Consider the following 17,652-nt stretch of genomic DNA (forward strand, 5'->3'; position numbering starts at 1 on the left):
TCACCTTTTCAATTTGGTACCTACTACTCATTTTGCTAGATTATGTCCTAATAATAGAAATAGGGATCATGGACTTCTGTTACACATTGTATAGTTTTCTCACAAACTTGCTCTATTTTTAATTTCAGCTTGACCAGTCCTAGTGTTCCACATATTATAGGAGCAATTCCAGAATGCTACTTCATGTTTCCTGTTTCTGAACTGTACTGCCCTGTGGGTTCTGCTGTCTTGTGGGTTTTTTTAGAATAAGGAACCAGAACGGTAGAGGACATTCAAAATATAAATGTCTTGTGAATACATACAGTGGTGTGCTAATGATTTTCTATATTGTTCTCAATTTCATTATTTTTCATTATAAATAAGACAGCATATGATTGATTCCTGACTGCTTCTGAACACTGAGCCAGTTTTCTGTAGAAAAGAGCTGGCCAGATGTAGCTAAAATCAAATTCAAAGAATGTCAGCATCTCTTACATTTTTTGATATTTATTATTGTTTTGTGAATGCTAGAGCTTTTTCTATTTTGTTTTGGTCTTTTGGGCATTGTGGTGGACATGACAGATGAAGTGGTGAGTAAGCCATCTTTGGAAGAACTAACTTCCCTTTACATGTCAGCAGCAGATGGTGTTGAGAGATTAATGGCAGTTTCTGGTTTTGTAAGTTGACCAGATTTACTCTCAGTCAACGCACAAGTAATGTCATGATTTAAATGATTTAAAATCTCAGCTTTTCCTTTTCTTCCTCCTGTATTGACCACTATAGGTTGGTTTGGCAAGGAATTTGCTGCTTGTTTCACTGGGATTTTTTTGTTGTTTGAGGGGTTTTTGGGGTTTTTTTCTGTCCAAGATACAGCAAAGCTTTTCTGTTGCTCTGCTTGTTGTTCTGCCTAACCAAAATAATGCATGTCTAAGTCTCGTGTGTAGCAAGGTCTGCAGTTAGGGTTGTGTTAGATCTTAGATCTGCAGTTCAGGGTTGTGTTACTTGGATGGCTTTACAGGCAGATATTTGGGAAACACTAGTGATCTCTACCAGATGTAATTTCTGGCCCTTATAGCCCCCTTCTGTCAAGAAAGAAAGATATTTTCTAGCAACCCTTAGGCAAAGTAGCAAAAGCAAAATATTTTGATCTGTCTTGCAGCAGTGGGTTCAGCCTTCTTTACAAGTTTCCTTGTTTTAGGGTGGATTTCATGTAGGGTAGATGAACTTTAGGTTCTCCAAAGGTGGTCTTTGTCCACAGACACTAATTTTGTGTATTACCATCTTTCATCATCTTTCTATTATAAAGAGATACAACTGGGCTTTTAGATTTTTGCTTCTTGTGAATACCTAAAGTACCTATAGGGGTTATGCTCCCATGCATCATAAAATGGCAGTAGCTAAAACTGTAGGTTGTCAATAATCAGAAATTATTTCCCTTCTCAGAAGGACTGTTTTGAAAAATCACGATTTTGGAAGCTCACTGGAAGACAGAAAACTGAATCTTGCTTATATCTTTTTTAAACAAGCCCTGCTGTGCTTGTGTGAGGAAGGGAAGTGGATTTGTGACCTCATAGCAGCAACTAATGCTAGAAAAGCTTGATTTTGTTTATTTTTGCTGTTTTGTGTGTTTGGTAAATAAATGTCAACTTGAGTGTATGTGATGCTTGTGATGAAGCAAAACAGTGTGGGATCTTAGTTCTGGTGGAATTGACAGCACTTTGGTTAGTGCATCATGATTTTGCACTGCAAAGATTGCCCTATTTTAATACTCTTGTGAGATTGACATTTCCCAGGTTTTCTGTACGTTTTTATTGCTGGAAATAAGAGGTGTTTCAGAAATAAGCTTCATCATTGCCAAGTTAAGGCAATGTCTGTTAAATCTGTCAGGATTTTCTTGTTTGTCTTCCCCCCACCTGTTTCAGGCTTATTATCCACTGATTTGGCATTTTGTCTGTAGAAGAGGAGAGGACCTGCTAGGCACATGTAACAGCACAACCTGTGAAACTTCTTGTGCCTGCCTTTAGGTATGGGAATTCATTTCAAAGGTCTGATCTCTAAAGCGAAGTAGTACTTGGACACCGTGTCAAAATATTTGTTAACTAACAGAGCCCTTTTATGCCAAATCAACATTTGTTCTGTTTAAGCTTAGTCAGCTGCCTTCAGAAGTGTTCTTGTTATTTAAAAAAAAAAAAAAAAAAAAAAAAAAAAAAAAAAAAAAAAAAAAAAAAAAAAAAAAAAAAAAAAAAAAGGTAGAGGTGAGTCTCTGCCTTCATCAGAAAACAGGGTCCCGTAAATCTAGTGGCCTTTTGGCAGTGCTGTCTGGACTTGGGTTTTTCAGTTTTCTAGCAATATTAGGATTCAGAACATGTACGTATGCTGTCCTGGGTGTTTGTGAGCTGCCAAGAGGAGGATACCTGTTCAGTAAGTGTCTTGGGAAAACTCTGTGAGGGTGTAGAAGAGTGCTAAAGATAAGGTCCTGCTACAGATTCTGGTCTTGAAGAATGTGAAATGATGGTACATGCAGATAACAAGCTACATATGGATATGGCATTCTGAAAATCTGTGGGTATGCTGAGATGATTTAGCTTTCATTCTGTTATCCTGTGTGAAGTTCATATGGAAATTATTCAGAAATAATCTTTTGTCATGCCAGAGTTCCTCATGGCTCTACTGTTACGTTTTTACAAATTTCTGTAGCATCTTGTATCCACACTGTCCTGTACACCCAGATACCACATCAAAAGTGTAAACCTTTGAGGGTGGGTGAAGGTTAGATACACGGGATATAGCAGAAATCTTTTTCTAATACTCAGTATAAAATGTGGACTTATTCATTCTGATCAAACATTGTCTAGTTTAAAGTTCTGAAACATGGAACCCTTCACTAAAAATTTAGGAGGTCATCTAAATGAAAATGCAGAAATTCAGTAAAACAGATGAAAGAAACTAATCTCCACATTTTTAAGAAAACCAAGGATTGGGAAGTGCTCCAGAACTCACATTTTACTGAATCTGTGAGTGATTGAATCTGTTTCTCTGCAGCTCTTTACTCTGAAAGAAGACTTGTGTCCTAATTACTAAAATGTCATGTTAAGTTTATGTCTGAAATACTTGCTTATATACTGTTTGGGTAAAGGAAGACTGCTGATTTGAGTAGACAGATTTGCTTTCAAATGAAATTTTCTCATCTGCTAGAGACTTGCTAATGAGGGAACCAAAGCCAGGAAAAAAAAAAATTGAAATAGAACCAGGAGTTTACTGGTTGATTTGAAAGACAAATTTGAACTTCTGTCTTGTTTTAAAATCCATAACCTACATTCTGAATGGCTGCCTAAAATTAAATGAATTTTATTATCTTTTGTTTGCTTTCCCTCTTGGAGAGAAGGGTCCTGCGTGGTGATACTCAACTTGCTGTCCACTAACTGCTTTAGATGAGTTTGTGGAAAGGAACAGAGGAAACAAACCCATTGTCAGAAAACTTAATGTGGGGTTTCAAACAGCCTTGACCAGCACAGAAGAGTTTTCAGATCTGCAGTGATTTTCTTCAGCATTTTGTGACATTTCATTTATAGCTTTGCCATTTAAGCATGTAGAGGGAAAAAAAAATCTGGGTTGTGGCAGGAAGATGAAAATATGTTGTCAAATATATTGTCTTCTGCAAACGTAATTTTTCACACTGTCAAATTTGACCATCTCTTAGTGATAGAAGAAATCAAGTAAATGGTTAGAAACAGAAGAAAATGAAAGATAACTTGATGAAATACATTCAATGCAATTGCCCTCAAAATTGAATTTGGAAGATTTTAGTTAAATCTCTAGTTTGGTATAAAACAATTACAAATCTGAAAATCTTAACAAGCCAATTCAGAATAGAGTTTGTTTGGTTGTCTGTTTTGATGTAGACATTTCATGTCCTCTTCTCCCTCAGCAGTCTTTACCTCACTCTATATTTTATGAGGTTGTTGCAGATTTAATTGTGCAGATACGGATGCAGTGGCCTTTTGGGAGCTGCAGTGTTTTGAATGCTCTGTTGAAGTGTCCTTTTCTTTTTTACTGAAGATGGAACATAAAGCTTTGCCACTTCAGTGCTTCTTTCCTTATGTTTCCTCCTTCTCCATTTTGTAGCAATAATTGCACGTTTTTTCCTTAATCTTGAGGGGTTCTGGTTTATTCTTTACTCTTTTGCCTGAAACATTCTCTATGTAGGCAGTGGTTTGCCAAGTACAAAATTGCACAGCATTCTTACATTACCTAGTGAGCAGAATATAACAAGTGAAAAAACCTTAGGTTTATTCTTTAATGTATTCAGTTACTTGTCATTTACTATCTAAATATACTCCCCCACATCCCAGAAGGTGGGAGCTATTTGGATAAACATAGGACCTCTCAGGCCTTTCAGGGATAAACAGATTTACTATAGTGTGTGAATTATAATCTTTAAAAAAATTAAGTTATGCAGTTAGGGTTGTGAGGATACTGTATTTTTACAGACAGAATCACTTAGAATGAGCACTGGCCATTTCTTAACAGACTTAAGTTGCCACATTTTTTATTTGAAGCAATAGTACATATTGAGGAGTTTGCATTGCTTTTGATCAGCTGTAGTTGTAGTTTTGGGATTTGAAGTTATTTGGTTTAATGAGATTTTCATCATCAGTGCCTGAGTGAGAAGGAGCCATTTCTCTGTGTGGAATGACAGGGTGTCGCTCTTGGGAACAGTAGCTACATCCCTGGATTCCTTTGGCTGAAGATTGAACATTGATTTGTCTTTTGTCATAGAAAATTTCTGAATTCTTCACAAAACAAGAGCTTTTCTAAGAACATAACTGTTATGCTGGGTTTCTGATGGAGGAAGGCATGGGATTGTTGTCCTGTTACTTAGGTTTTTCATTTTTTAGGTTATAATGTCCTTAGTCACTGGGGAATTCAAGTGGCAAAATATTACAAAAATAATATTTTCTCTTCTGTTCTGTTGCTCCCTTCTTCTCCAGACACACCAACCACCTCTCCCGAACCTCTGAAAGGAATGAAGTTTTTTCTACAACCATTTCCTTAGTTGCCTGTCTGTGCTGATAGACAGCCAAGACAAGACAAAACATTTTCACTTTTATTTTCATTACACAGCTCTGTGAGAGATGATAGGAATTTTAGTTGACGAAGCACAGCACAAGTGGATAGCAGGAAGAGAAAAACAAGTGGGTCGGCAACCAATCTTAGCTTTTTGCATAGTAAATCTTATTTTTTTCATCGGAAATAAATAGGATTGACTAAGTTTGTGTTCTAACTTCAATTCAGAATACATTTTAATTGCATATATTCTCTTTAGGGGCCTCAGTTATTTTGGTTTAATTTCTTTGTCATGTGAGGACTTCGGTTTTTATCCTGGCCTGCAACTGGAGCTCCACTAGTCTATGTTTGTGGCAGGGCCTTCTGTTAGAGTGAAAGTGGAAGTTCTTTGGTACAGAGTGAAACTGAATTGAAAATGAAAACGGAAATACCCAGATATCTGCAGCTTAAGCTGTTCAATATGTACTTCCTAGTTACATTATACAGGAAAGAGCATTTACTGTCTTCACTTGTCTCAATGGTTTGTATTTTTTATCCAGTATTCTTGTGATGTACGTTACCAGTTTTCAACATTGTTTTTTGTATAATCCCTTTGTGACAATTAGCAGAGGAAGGGGTTTTTTATGATTTCTATAGCTTTTCAAGTTCATATAGTGAAGTAGTAGTTCTTTGATGCTGAAGGTAATTTGCAATAATTTCGAAGGACTGTAATATCTTGCATATGTCTGCACATGAGCATATACACACAAAATAGCTGAAATACACACAAAACACCACTGAATACTTTTAAAAGGGAAAAAGTAATCTCAACCTGACATCACCTAATAAGCCTTCTAGGTATTTTTTTAAAAATTACCTTTCTGCCTTGTTTATTAAACACTCAACATGGTCCACAAACAAACCTAAAGCTCTTAGTGCAGTAAAGATGCTGCCCTTAAACGAGTTTGGTTTTGGTCCTTTTAAGATACTTTTAATCTTTGAAATTACCTGTTATTCATGTTGTGTTCTTGACTCATCATAATTTATTAGGCAGATTAGAACTAAATGGAAGTTGATTGGATTCTTTTGAGCAAGTGTAGCCAAAGTTAATTAAATGCTGGTGTTGTCTCTGGCCAAGCCAGTTCTTTGAGCTGGTAGAATGCTGACAGCAGTGTTGTAAATTCTTGTCAATCTGCCTGTCACTCATTGCCTGTGAAAGTGCTGAGGGAATGAGAAACAAATCTGTCATATGCTAAGGAAAGAGGAAAGGCATGTTAAATTTTGTTTTTCAGTCCTTCTCAGCCTATTGCAGCTACTGGCCCAGAGGAGTTTGTAAGGGTGCTGCTTTTCTTCAAGTCATAATTTCACAAAGGAATACTCAGTTACTGTAAAGGAATTACTCAATTTTCATACTCCACATCCTTCTGGACAAAATAAACTTGAAATCCATCTAGCTGCCTTTCCAAGCAATTGTTTCATTACTTCAGAAAATTACTTCAAACAGTCAGGAATTTCTGTGTGTGCCATACTGAATAGTGCAAATTCTGTGGAATGGTTTGTGTATTCAGTGTTAGGATTAGTCTGTGTGGGAGTTGTCACCTCCTCACCTCAGCATTGCCCATGTATGTAAATTCTCTGCAGGCTCATGTTTGAAAGGGGAACAAAATCCTCAGATTCTTTAAAGCAGAAAAAATAATCTGATCCCAAGCTGTTTCCTTCTGATGCTTAGCATAACTGGTTTAAAGTTTGAGGCTAAGGTGACAGCTAGGGTGACTGAGGTGGGAGTTTCTTGGGCTGCAGAGCTTGCCTATAATTAAGGAAGGAGAGGTAGAGGAAATTCTGCAATTAAATGGTTTTAATTCTGGAAAAACTGCAGTAAAAGGTAATGAGACAGGGCAGATGCAGGGCAGTGACTGCAGACTTACACAGCAGTGACAGAACCAGAGAGTGTTCTGTGCTCCTCTGCAGAAAGGAAGCCTGTTGACATTAATGGGTAGGAGATCTAATTATGGGTGAGAACAATTTCAAGAAAGAAAAAGTCATGAAAAAGATACAAAGGAGCCAAAATTTGAAGGGAAGCTGTTTTAAAATAGTTTGATTCTGTGTGATCTTCCCTTTCTTTAGTTGGGTTCTACACCTGGATACAGTCTCCCATCTTAATTTGTTTAAGTATCAGCAGAGGAAGGATTGGTCAGGCCTTGCAGGAGGTATTCTCTGCCTTCTGGTGCATTCACCAGAATGTGCATTCACCAGAATGTGCTTCTAGTGCTGCCTCTCCATCTTCCCGGGGTGCAGTCAGATGCCATGTGCTGTCTGATCACATATTGTTAGGAGTTCAGACTTCCCTAAACAACAGTTTATGTTTCCTTTGGGAGGAAAAAAAGACTGCAAGCTGAATTACGTTTTTTCTATACCACTTTGTAGCTTGACAGTGATCTCATATTCTTTAAAAAATGCAGAGAATCCGAGTGTCTCAAAAAGATGCTTCAGTCCTCAGTGTATGAGAAGAGAGATACTGTGAGTAGAGTGGGTGACAAATTTATTTAGACATCATTTCTTTCTCCCCTTGCATTAGTAATTAAAATAACCCTACCTGGATACTGAAGTAAAATCTATATATATGACTCCATTTGGTTTGCAGAAATGTTTCTGAGAGGAATTATTGAAGAAACTGTAGTTTAAAACTTCAGTAGTTAGAAACTGTCCTAGAGCTGCATGTCCAAAGTACATGCCAGGAATTGCACCTCATTGCTCACTGTTGAGATACCTATTGAATACATCAGAACAATTCTCAGAATGTGAAAATCAAACTAAATCAGGATGGTGTGGGAAAGTAAGATGGAAGTGAGCAAGTGATATTTTCTGTAGACTTCCTAAAAATCTCATATTTTTATGAGAGCACCATGGATATAGAATGCTGTGCTGTATTTTGCTGTTCTTTTAAAGTATGAATATTTATCAATAGGAAAAAAGGTAAGTACACCAAGCTTGCCGTAGATAAACCTTGCAGGTTTTGTCAGAGCCTGTCATTTTCAAGTTTTTTCTCATGATCCAGTGTAGTAAAAGAATCCTGGGCATTTCTAAAATTTTGTGAAGTGCTTGTAGACATGTTGGAATGTGATAGTCACCCCTGTGCTGTCACCCCTTTTATATTATGCTGCAGTCAGAAGCACTTCTGGAGCCTTTTCATTATTCCAGCCAGCTCGCTTTCAGACTGGAGTCATAAATCTTTGTAACTTAGTTCACTTTTTGAAGAATACAGGGAGTCATAAATTAAAAATGAGTTTCAGACTCCTGAGTAACTTTTACGTTTCTGAAAAGTTGACTAATTGAAAAAATATTTCATCTTACCTCTTCAGTTGAAATTCTGAAGTTGGTTTGTGTGTGTTAGGATTAATGTTTTTCCAGACCTGCCCCTGATCTATGGGCTTCTTAATTTTTAGCTTTTAAGCATAACTTTTCACATCATGTTTAATAGTAGAAACAGCATTTGATTTTTCACATCTGCTTGGAATCTTTCAGATCTGTTGAGAGTACTGGACTTGAGGCAAGCTCACAGGAGGGGTTTTCTGACAATCTTAGAGAATCCTCAGAAAGCAAAAAACCTTGAGACATGGGAATGTAGCTCTAGCTGGAGACACATGAACAAAGTCTGAATTCATCAGAAGAGCTGAATCACTGGATGAGTAATTGTCCCTAGCAGGCAGAGGACATGGGTTCATATATGTTTACCAAGCAGAGCTTTAAAAGCTTTGAGAGATGGATTTCTGAGCACGTTGAGTTTTAGGGGTTTTCACTGGATGTACCTCTCTGTTTGAGTTGCAAAATCTCTATGCAGTTGCAGCACATCAAAGATTTTAGTTGTTTGTGTTTGAAAAATAATGTGTAATTGTTTGTGGTATTATTTTCTGGATTTGAAAATCTGTACAAGGTTAAGTGACCTACTCTGATTCAGTGTAATGCTTCAAGTACTTGTTTCTAAATTCTAGACTTCTGCTTTCTTAACTGTCTTCTTTCCTCCTTCTTGCCATTTTTAATTACTTTTAACTTTCTTCTGAATGCTGAGCTGGTACTATACAAGATGAATGATAAATGTTGCATATAAATTTAGTGCTAGAAAATTAAGAAGGATATTCAAAATACATGGTTTTATAAAATATGTGACATTTTCTGTAATGAGACACCTTCTGTGCTGTTTTACAGAGTTAGTGCTTACCTAGATAAAGGTGCACTCTATTTATAACAAATAGAAGAGATAAAACCAAAAGGACAAAATGCAGCTGTGTGAAATGGTTCTAGTTGGTGAATAGATGTCTGTGTTGCTGAACTTCATTATGATGTAGTAAAAATGTGTCTGGCATCGGGGAACATGAAACACCCTTGTAGCTAAATCTATCCCTTGAAGTGAAAATAGTTCTCTAATTGTTTTCCAATAGCTAAAATAGCTTTCGAGCATCAACAGAACACTCACAAACTTTCATTGCTAGAACTGGAACAGAAAAAAATCTCACGAAAGTATGTGGGGAATAGTTCATGTTACAAGTTCTCAGTATGTGAAAAAAACAGATGAAAGATGGAGGACTTGGGGTTTTAAAACTGGTTGTTTATGTAGTTTCTATTCAAACATAAAGACAGTATTTCAGTCTGTTCTAATCTGGGGGTTTTGCTTTTGGTTTTCTGATTTTTTTTTTTTTTAATCTAATAGTACATTTGTGTGTATTGCACTTAAACTTGATTAACTGTATTGAATACAGAGGGAGATTGACTCTTCCACATCTACATCCAGTGCTCAGGTAATGTATCTGAAGTCAAAGTAAGCCTTCCTGATGGTTCTCAGCAGTTATTTGAAAAGATAAAAGGCAAACTACAGCTTACTTGCCAATATTTCTAATTAAAAACAAAACCGTAACTGGAATGTAGATTTTTTTTCACTGTTAGAGAACAAAAGCTATGACTTAAAAGTTTTCATTGCACATGAACTGCAATTATTGTTTACTAACAAACATGACAACACTTTATTCTTATGAACGACTTCTTATTTTCCTCCTTCTATTACCATTGGTGCATATTGGAAAAAGATAATGATCAGTTTGACTTTTTTTTTCTCTTTTTTTTTTTTTTTCCTTTTTCTTTTAAGGGTCCTGCTAAGAGAGATCCAACTCAAAGTACCATCAAAGAGGAAAAAGTCCATCTGTTGAAGTATAATATAGGAGATCTAGTGTGGTCAAAAGTGTCTGGTTTCCCATGGTGGCCATGTATGGTTTCTGCTGATCCTGTTCTCCATGCCTACACTAAACTAAAAGGTATGTCATTCAGATTGCCACAGGTATACAAAATGATTGCTTTGGAAAAATTCTCTTCTTCATCTGTACAATTGATCAGCAACTTGTTGTCAACAGGAATGATAAAATCACGTAAATACTATTCTTGAGCGTACAGCAGTGTGTCTTTTAACTCAGATATTCTCTGAAAAATACCAAAATTGTGATTTGTCAAACTGTGTGGAGTCTTGTTAAAAAAAGAAGAAAAACAAACCTTACTCTGTTTTTCATTGTTTCTGTGAAGGTGCTTGGTGAATTGTCACAGGCTAAACATTTTATTAAAGCTGATAGGAATTAATTATTCTTGATGATTATGGTTTACTAAAAGCAATCCATAATTCAGGCAGCTAAATTTTTATTTGATTCATAGAGTCCATACTGATATCTACGGACAATATTGGCTGATTTTAAATGTAGGAACTACTAAGGGGTAATGAAATTTTTAGGTATGAATCTCTAGAATTTCTTAATCCTGTTTGCACCATTCTTCTCTATTCTGATACCTGAAACTTTTGAGATGTAGTAGTAATAAATATTTTGGCTGTACTTTAAGGAAGAGGTAGAAGGGCTGAAGGCAGTGAAGCATTGGGGTGGATGCTTCAGAAAAAGAGAGAGAGATCCTTCTGATCTCATTCATAGGAGGTTTTTAAGAAGAAATTGAGTTAATATCTCTAGGATTATAGCTAGATTCAAAATTGGGTAGTAAACTAAATGGCTTCTTGAGAACCTTTTCAAGCATTCATAATACAGTTATTGGAATGGTTATTACAGACTCCTCAGACAAATTTTCCTTGTCGCAGTCTTTCAGAGTTCAGCTCAGGCAGTCCCTGTCATTTTTAGTCTTCAGATTATTAGGTCTATTGTAACATAAAGACATGGATTTTGAGAGTAGTAGAGCTGTTTATTCGTTCATTACAATTACTCTGTTCCTTGAAAGGAGCAACGTTTATGTTCATTATCAAGAACCTTTGTGGTACAGCTTTATCAGAAACTATAGAAACAGACCCAGCAAAACCCAGTACCAAATGTCTGAATGCAGCCTGTGAAATACAAACAGAAAGAAGGGCCCACATACTTTGTAAAGTTAATTTCCCCTTCTTTGAGCTAATGGGAATGATGGTAATTTCTCATATTTGCTCTGGAGTTGGTTTGGGCCTGCCTTTTGCTTGAGGAGTTTAGTCAGGATCTGGGCAGCCATCCTGACTACTAGATTCACTCTGATGTATGTATTTCCATCAGTAGGTACTTCCAGTCTTACCTTCCTCCTACTTTTTATTATTTAGGCCCTATCAAAAGTCTCTTTTTGCTAAAAGAAAAGGTCTTTCATCAGGGAGTTTTAGAAATAACTGAGCTACATCTCTGTATTTCTCATTTCTAGGCTTAGGATCAAGTGTTTATAAGCAGTCTGAATTTCTGGATGTTGATACTTGATTTGATCATTGCAGCTGATTAGGCTTGATAAAATTAATAACTTTAAACTTGTGGGAAGTACATTTTTGTGTGAGAAAGTCTGTACTGAGTCTGGCTAAAGCTCCATCTCACTGAATATCCTGTCTCTGGCTGTGGTCAACCACAGATGCTCAGATACAGAAACGCACCAGGGAAGTGGTGTGTTCCTAGAACACTCTTCCAAACTGCCAACAGCTAGTTGTTTCAGGATTTTGTAGGCCAAAAATTAAGTTTCCCTGTGTAACAACCTTTAATGAATGCCATTATTTTATCCAGGAGCACTGGTGCAAATTCAACTCTCAGGGGATGCCTGAAGATTCACCACTGGGTTCAGTGGTAGGCACTATTATTTAGTCTCCTTAACTAGGCAGTTACAGCTGTCCAGCATTACCATGCAAAAGGAACACAGTGTCTGTCTGCTTGGCAAATGGGCTGTTGGCAGATGTTTACAGGTAGTTGGAAACACAGCCTGTGGCATTTCTGTATGCAGCCAGGGCATCCTGGTAAAATAGACAGATTAAGTCATAGATTAAGTCATAAGAGCTCTGTAGTCACTACTTAAACATTTTCTTGATGAGCACAAAGTAATTACTGTGCAAGAGAATGGTTTCTGACTGTGCAACACTAGAACATGTGTTGGATATGTGATGTTTACAATCCCAAGACTTCCCCTATGTCCTTCCTCTAGACTCTCATATCTCATCTCAGATGAGTCATTATTATTCTCATAGCTGTTTTTATTATTGTAGTTCTCATAGATGTTTTTATATATAGTTTGTTTGTAATTGTTATAAAGCATTAGATGTATATATTAAAATTTTTGCCTGTACTATTAGTTAGGTTGATTTCATATTACCCTTTCAGATGCCGCATTTTACAACAAAATTAATTCCCTAATTAAATAACCATTGGCTGTACCACCATGAAAAGAAAGTTCTTTCTAGCTCTAGAACCCCAAAAATAGTGTATGAAGCAATCAACTAGATCTGTTTGGTGACGAAGCCTGAAGACATGCAGTGTATGAATAACCTGATGGAACCTAGACCTGGTTTTAAGTCACCTGTAACAGAGAACTGTGGCTGTTATTTGTACCTACTGAGTGTCCATCCTTACCTGAGTTCCTCTGCTGTCCAGTCTGTTGTGTTGGACAAACTGTTCTGGTGACACTGGAGGAAACACAGATACTGTAGGGAGCATAATTAGTCTAGCAGGACTGAATTTGCAAACACAGAAGTTCTGGTTAAAACCTTTTTTGTTTTTAAACAAGACCATAATTTGAACACTTACCAAATCTACAAGTTCTAATGAACAGGTGTTAGAGGACATCTTTAGTATGATCTCCTACCTCTGCCTTTTAGAAATTTATTGTTAACTATGAGCCTTCTGATAAATTTTGAAAGTTTTTTTTCCCCCTTTCTCTGTAGAATAGCTGAGACCTTTGGAAAGGAAGGGTTGTATACCTGTATCATACCACAGCAAGACAATATTCCTCTTGTTTTTCTAAAAGAAAAAAGGGAATGTTTTCAGTTTTAGAAGAAAAAATGTTTCTTATTTAGGTTTCAGAAATGTACTCTTACCCCTCCACTCTCCTTTCTGCCAGCCAAATAGTTTATTGATTTCTTTGATTCCTGAAAAATTTTGATTAGTATGAAGTTTTGATTGCAAGGGTTAAAACCAGATGAAGTATGTGTCTCTGTTTAAGAATATTAAAAGATAAAGTTTAGGAGACTCAGAGGGGAGGCTGAGTGCACAAGCTCTCCAAGCTGTGGAACTTTTTCATTGAGAAATGAATGCTAAATTCATTTGAAACACCCAGAGACCTACATGTAAAGTTAATATACATGGAAAAAAAGGTGATTTGTAACCTCGAGTTAATTTAGCCAAGCATGTTCTTGGTGGGAATTAAACTATTGAGCTTTTGGGTCGCACTTCATATGTTGTATCTCAGAGACTTTCAGACTGGTTTAAGTGGATTTTTGAAAGGTTATCCAGTTTTATTGTGCTTCTGTTATGGCAACTGCAGCAGCTTACAGACAAAGTCTGAAAATGCAAAGACATACCAGAGTCTATATCTTCAATACATGTGGGTTTTTTTAATTTCCAGGACAGAAAAAGAGTTTTCGTCAATATCATGTTCAGTTTTTTGGAGATGCCCCAGAGCGAGCCTGGATATTTGAGAAGAGCCTGGTGCCCTTCAAAGAAAAAGACCAGTTTGAACAATTATGCCAAGAGAGTGCAAGACAAGCCCTCACTAAAGCAGAGAAAATAAAGGTGAGAGGTTACCAAATCAGGCAAGTTTCAAGCTTTTTATTTTGGCATTGCAGTTATGTACAGGTATAACAGATATGAATATGTATTATAAAAAGCCTAAAGACAGCTCATTTTACAGGAGCTTGCAGTCTTACATTTCATTTACAGATGAAAAGGATGGGGTGATTTACCACTGTTTGTTAGTCAGTAAAAATTAGTAGTCTTCTGCTTTGTCATGGATTCACGTGTGGTATCAGTACTATCAGATACAGCTCCGTTTGAACTCTGAATTACAGATCTGTATGACAATTAGTCTCTTGGGATTGTTTTACGTTAGTGTCAGCATTTTGAAATCACAAGTGGGCAGATTCCTCACATGGTTGTCTCCTCTTGCAGATGCTAAAGCCCGTGTCAGGGAAGCTGCGGCCACAGTGGGAGATGGGTGTGAAGCAAGCCAGTGAAGCAGTGGGCATGACAGTGGAGGAACGCAAGGCCAAGTACACCTTCATCTATGTCAGGGACAGACCTCATCTTAATCCTCGAGTGGCAAAGGAGGTTGGCATTGCTGTGGAGCCCTTGGAGGAGATGGATGAGTCATCCTACTCGAATGAAGAAACCACTCCGAATCTGAAGTCGATGAAAGAGTCTGGCATTCCTAGCAAGAGGAGGAGAAGGACATCAAAACTGTCTGCCGCTGATGATACGCAAGAGAGCAGTCAGTTGGAGGATAAGAATACTACTCCTCAAAAGTCATCTGAACAGGCAGAATCCAAAAGAGGGATAGGCTCCCCTCTCAACAGAAAGAAAACTCCAGCGTCTACTCCACGAAGCAGAAAGGGCGATGCAGTATCTCAGTTTTTGGTCTTTTGTCAGAAGTACAGAGATGAGGTTAGTCTTTTTCAGCTGTTGTTATTGTTGATTACCTCTTCTCATTTCTGTACTTGAGGAAACTTCTTTACTTTAGTAAACAAAAATTAGTTATTACTGCACAGTCCATAATATTCTGGGTTTGCCAGGTATGCCCGTATCAAATCTTATTCTAGGTCTTTGAACGCTTCAAAACCTCATTTACTCACCCATGACCTTTTGCTGAGCTTTGTAAGAAGCTGCTTACCAAAGTTTGTAAAAATCACTGTCAATGTGTGCAATCTGCTGAGACAGAAACTAGGTCCTCTTGAGGTACTTACACTCCAATACGAGGTAGAATAAATAAATGCCTTGGTTTAGGTATTTTTTACACTTCCTAAAACATGTTTTAGAAAGACTGTTGAAAGTGTAAAACCACTACTGCTGGTGTAGCTCATTACTTTAAAATCAGGAATATAATTTTTCTTCCTTACAACCTCTTGCTCCATTTGCAGTACTATTCCATGGTTTGAAGCTAGTGTGATATCTTATGTTTTCTTGTACTTGTACTGTTATATATTGTTCACAGAAGGATCAGGAAGTTAATGGTGACTTTGTCATAGTCTTTAGCTACTGAATGGTTGACTTCATTATAGCACATTTGTATTAGGAAAGAATTAATAGATGTAAACTTTATAAAGAAATATTGGAAAGCAGATTCTGTTGTCTGGAAATCAGGTGGCTGTGGTTCAACTTGGGATCTTATTAGATCATTGAAACCTAAGGTAATATTGAGAATGAAAATGAGCACAGTGTTACATAAACCTTTTAGTGGCTTTGGTTAAATTGAGAAAAGCACTGGCATTGCAGTTTGCTGGCTCTGGAAAGGAAATGGTGTTGTAGCCAGACCATTACACACAGAGTTTGACATATTAATTAAGAAAAGCTGTATGGGTAAATCTTAGGTTTCATGTTGGAGACACATGAGTTCTGTTCACAGTTCTCTAAGTGGCATTGCAAGAGGGAATTACTTTGGTCTTCAATGTATGTAGCAAGAAATCTTTAGCAATTTTGAGGGATATAAAGTTGCTTCTCTGGAAGAAATGAGATTATGATGGCCGGCTTTATGGACTCTTAGCCAAACATACCTTGCAGAGAAGAGATGTGCTGAGTCCCTGATATTTCTGTTTTCTGTGCCAATTATCAGGCTTTGTTTCCTACTATGGTTATATTGTAATTCTCAAATTAAGAGATGGAAACTATGCAGATTATTAGAATACACAAAATTGAGGAAATTCTTTGTCTTCAGTGTCATTTCAGGAAATTGAATAACTTTCTTAAACTTGACATTCTCACTGATGACAGTGGCTAATGTTGCACAAACTTGAAGTAGAAGGAGGTTTAAAAATACTACACATTTTTGGAGAGAAGGAGTCCTACCATTTCTGCCTAGAATACCTATTAATAAGATCTGTCATGAAAACCCAAACCTGCCTGAATGTGTGATCCATTCTACCAGGTACAGAAACACTTCTGTGGGTAGAGCAGAACTAGGCTATGAAAGCTGCAGATACCCCTAACTGATCATCAGAAGAACGTGTCTTCTCTTTGTCTTGGTTGGAATTTGACTGGCAAAGTGAGGAAGCACCAATTTAGATATTTATGGGTTTTGCCTTTCATATTGTTTATAAAATGGGAGGTTCATGCCATTGGTGGAAGGTGGAGATTGTATCCAATCTAGTATTTGGAGTGTCCCCTTCCCTTAGGCTTGTCTGATTCAACTTGTACGGCTTTCGCCAAGAGGTTGTTTTGTTGTGTTGTAGAAGTTCTGATGCTTTAGAAAGAGAGATAATGTTGGCTAAAAAACAAACCTGGTTTTGAGCTACTTGTATTGGTGGCATTGGAGAGTTTAGTGTACGGCTTTCTTAGGATTTGCATGTAGAAACTTAAAAAAAAGGAACATTACAGACCAGAGACTTGGGAATCTGTCTCCAGTCTTGGGAAGGGACAGAAGTCAAAGGGATGGCTGAAGACTACTTTTGCTGTTATTAGTCTTAACAACATCAAGCTCTGTTAAAAGCAGAGCTGTTTCTGCTCTCTTTTGCTTGGAGTCTGGGTTTGTGTGGTAGTGAGATTCATACATCGGTTTGATTTTATTATTTAACTGCTGGAGAGTGTTTTTAGTGATTTAAGAGACACTCTTCCCACATCCCTGAGGGAGGTGCTGAAAGCTTGGAGCACTTTTGTGATTGTAGTGATGTGTTAAGTATTTTGTGCTGTTACCAAAGGAGTAAAAATGTATTTTGTACTATTGTATGATGTGCTTCCCCTGTGAAAAATAAAAGCGTAGTAAGCATTGGAAGGAAGTGTCTGACTGGAGATAAAGGTATCATTCAAGTGAGAGGCAGACAGCTACCCTGTTTACATTAATTGAGGTGGGCCTTGAGTCTTTTGTGAGAAAAATGAAGGAATAATTTCACAAACAGGGTGACTTTGGAGAAGACTACTGAGCATTTTCCTTGGAGGCCTTATTAGCAAGGGTCCCTTCACAGTTAAGAATTCTGAGTGTTTTTTTCCTTGTCATTTCACAGTACTGCTAGTCAGCTGAAAGTTATTTTTATTCTTATTTATTGAGACTGGAAGTAATGTTAATGTGTATCTCATTTGTCCAAATAAATTTAGTTATTTCTTGAAGAATTAAATGGCTCTGTGCCCTCATTGAGCACAATGATCTATACATTTGTGACAACAGTCAAAATTG

The 17,652-nt window shown here is 37.1% G+C and overlaps 1 protein-coding gene across 1 annotated transcript in view; it reads left to right on the plus strand.

Annotated features, from left to right (window-relative positions):
- NSD2 (nuclear receptor binding SET domain protein 2) overlaps positions 1–17,652 on the plus strand; it is a 99,365-nt gene that overhangs the window by 44,818 nt on the left and 36,895 nt on the right. The window contains exons 4-6 of the mRNA XM_066317389.1: positions 10,163–10,328; positions 13,900–14,066; positions 14,442–14,933. Coding sequence (XP_066173486.1) covers positions 10,163–10,328; positions 13,900–14,066; positions 14,442–14,933 — 825 coding nt within the window. The remainder of the gene's footprint in view (positions 1–10,162; positions 10,329–13,899; positions 14,067–14,441; positions 14,934–17,652) is intronic.

Source organism: Sylvia atricapilla, chromosome 4 (genome assembly GCF_009819655.1).
Source record: "Sylvia atricapilla isolate bSylAtr1 chromosome 4, bSylAtr1.pri, whole genome shotgun sequence".
Classification (NCBI taxonomy): Eukaryota; Metazoa; Chordata; class Aves; order Passeriformes; family Sylviidae; genus Sylvia; species Sylvia atricapilla.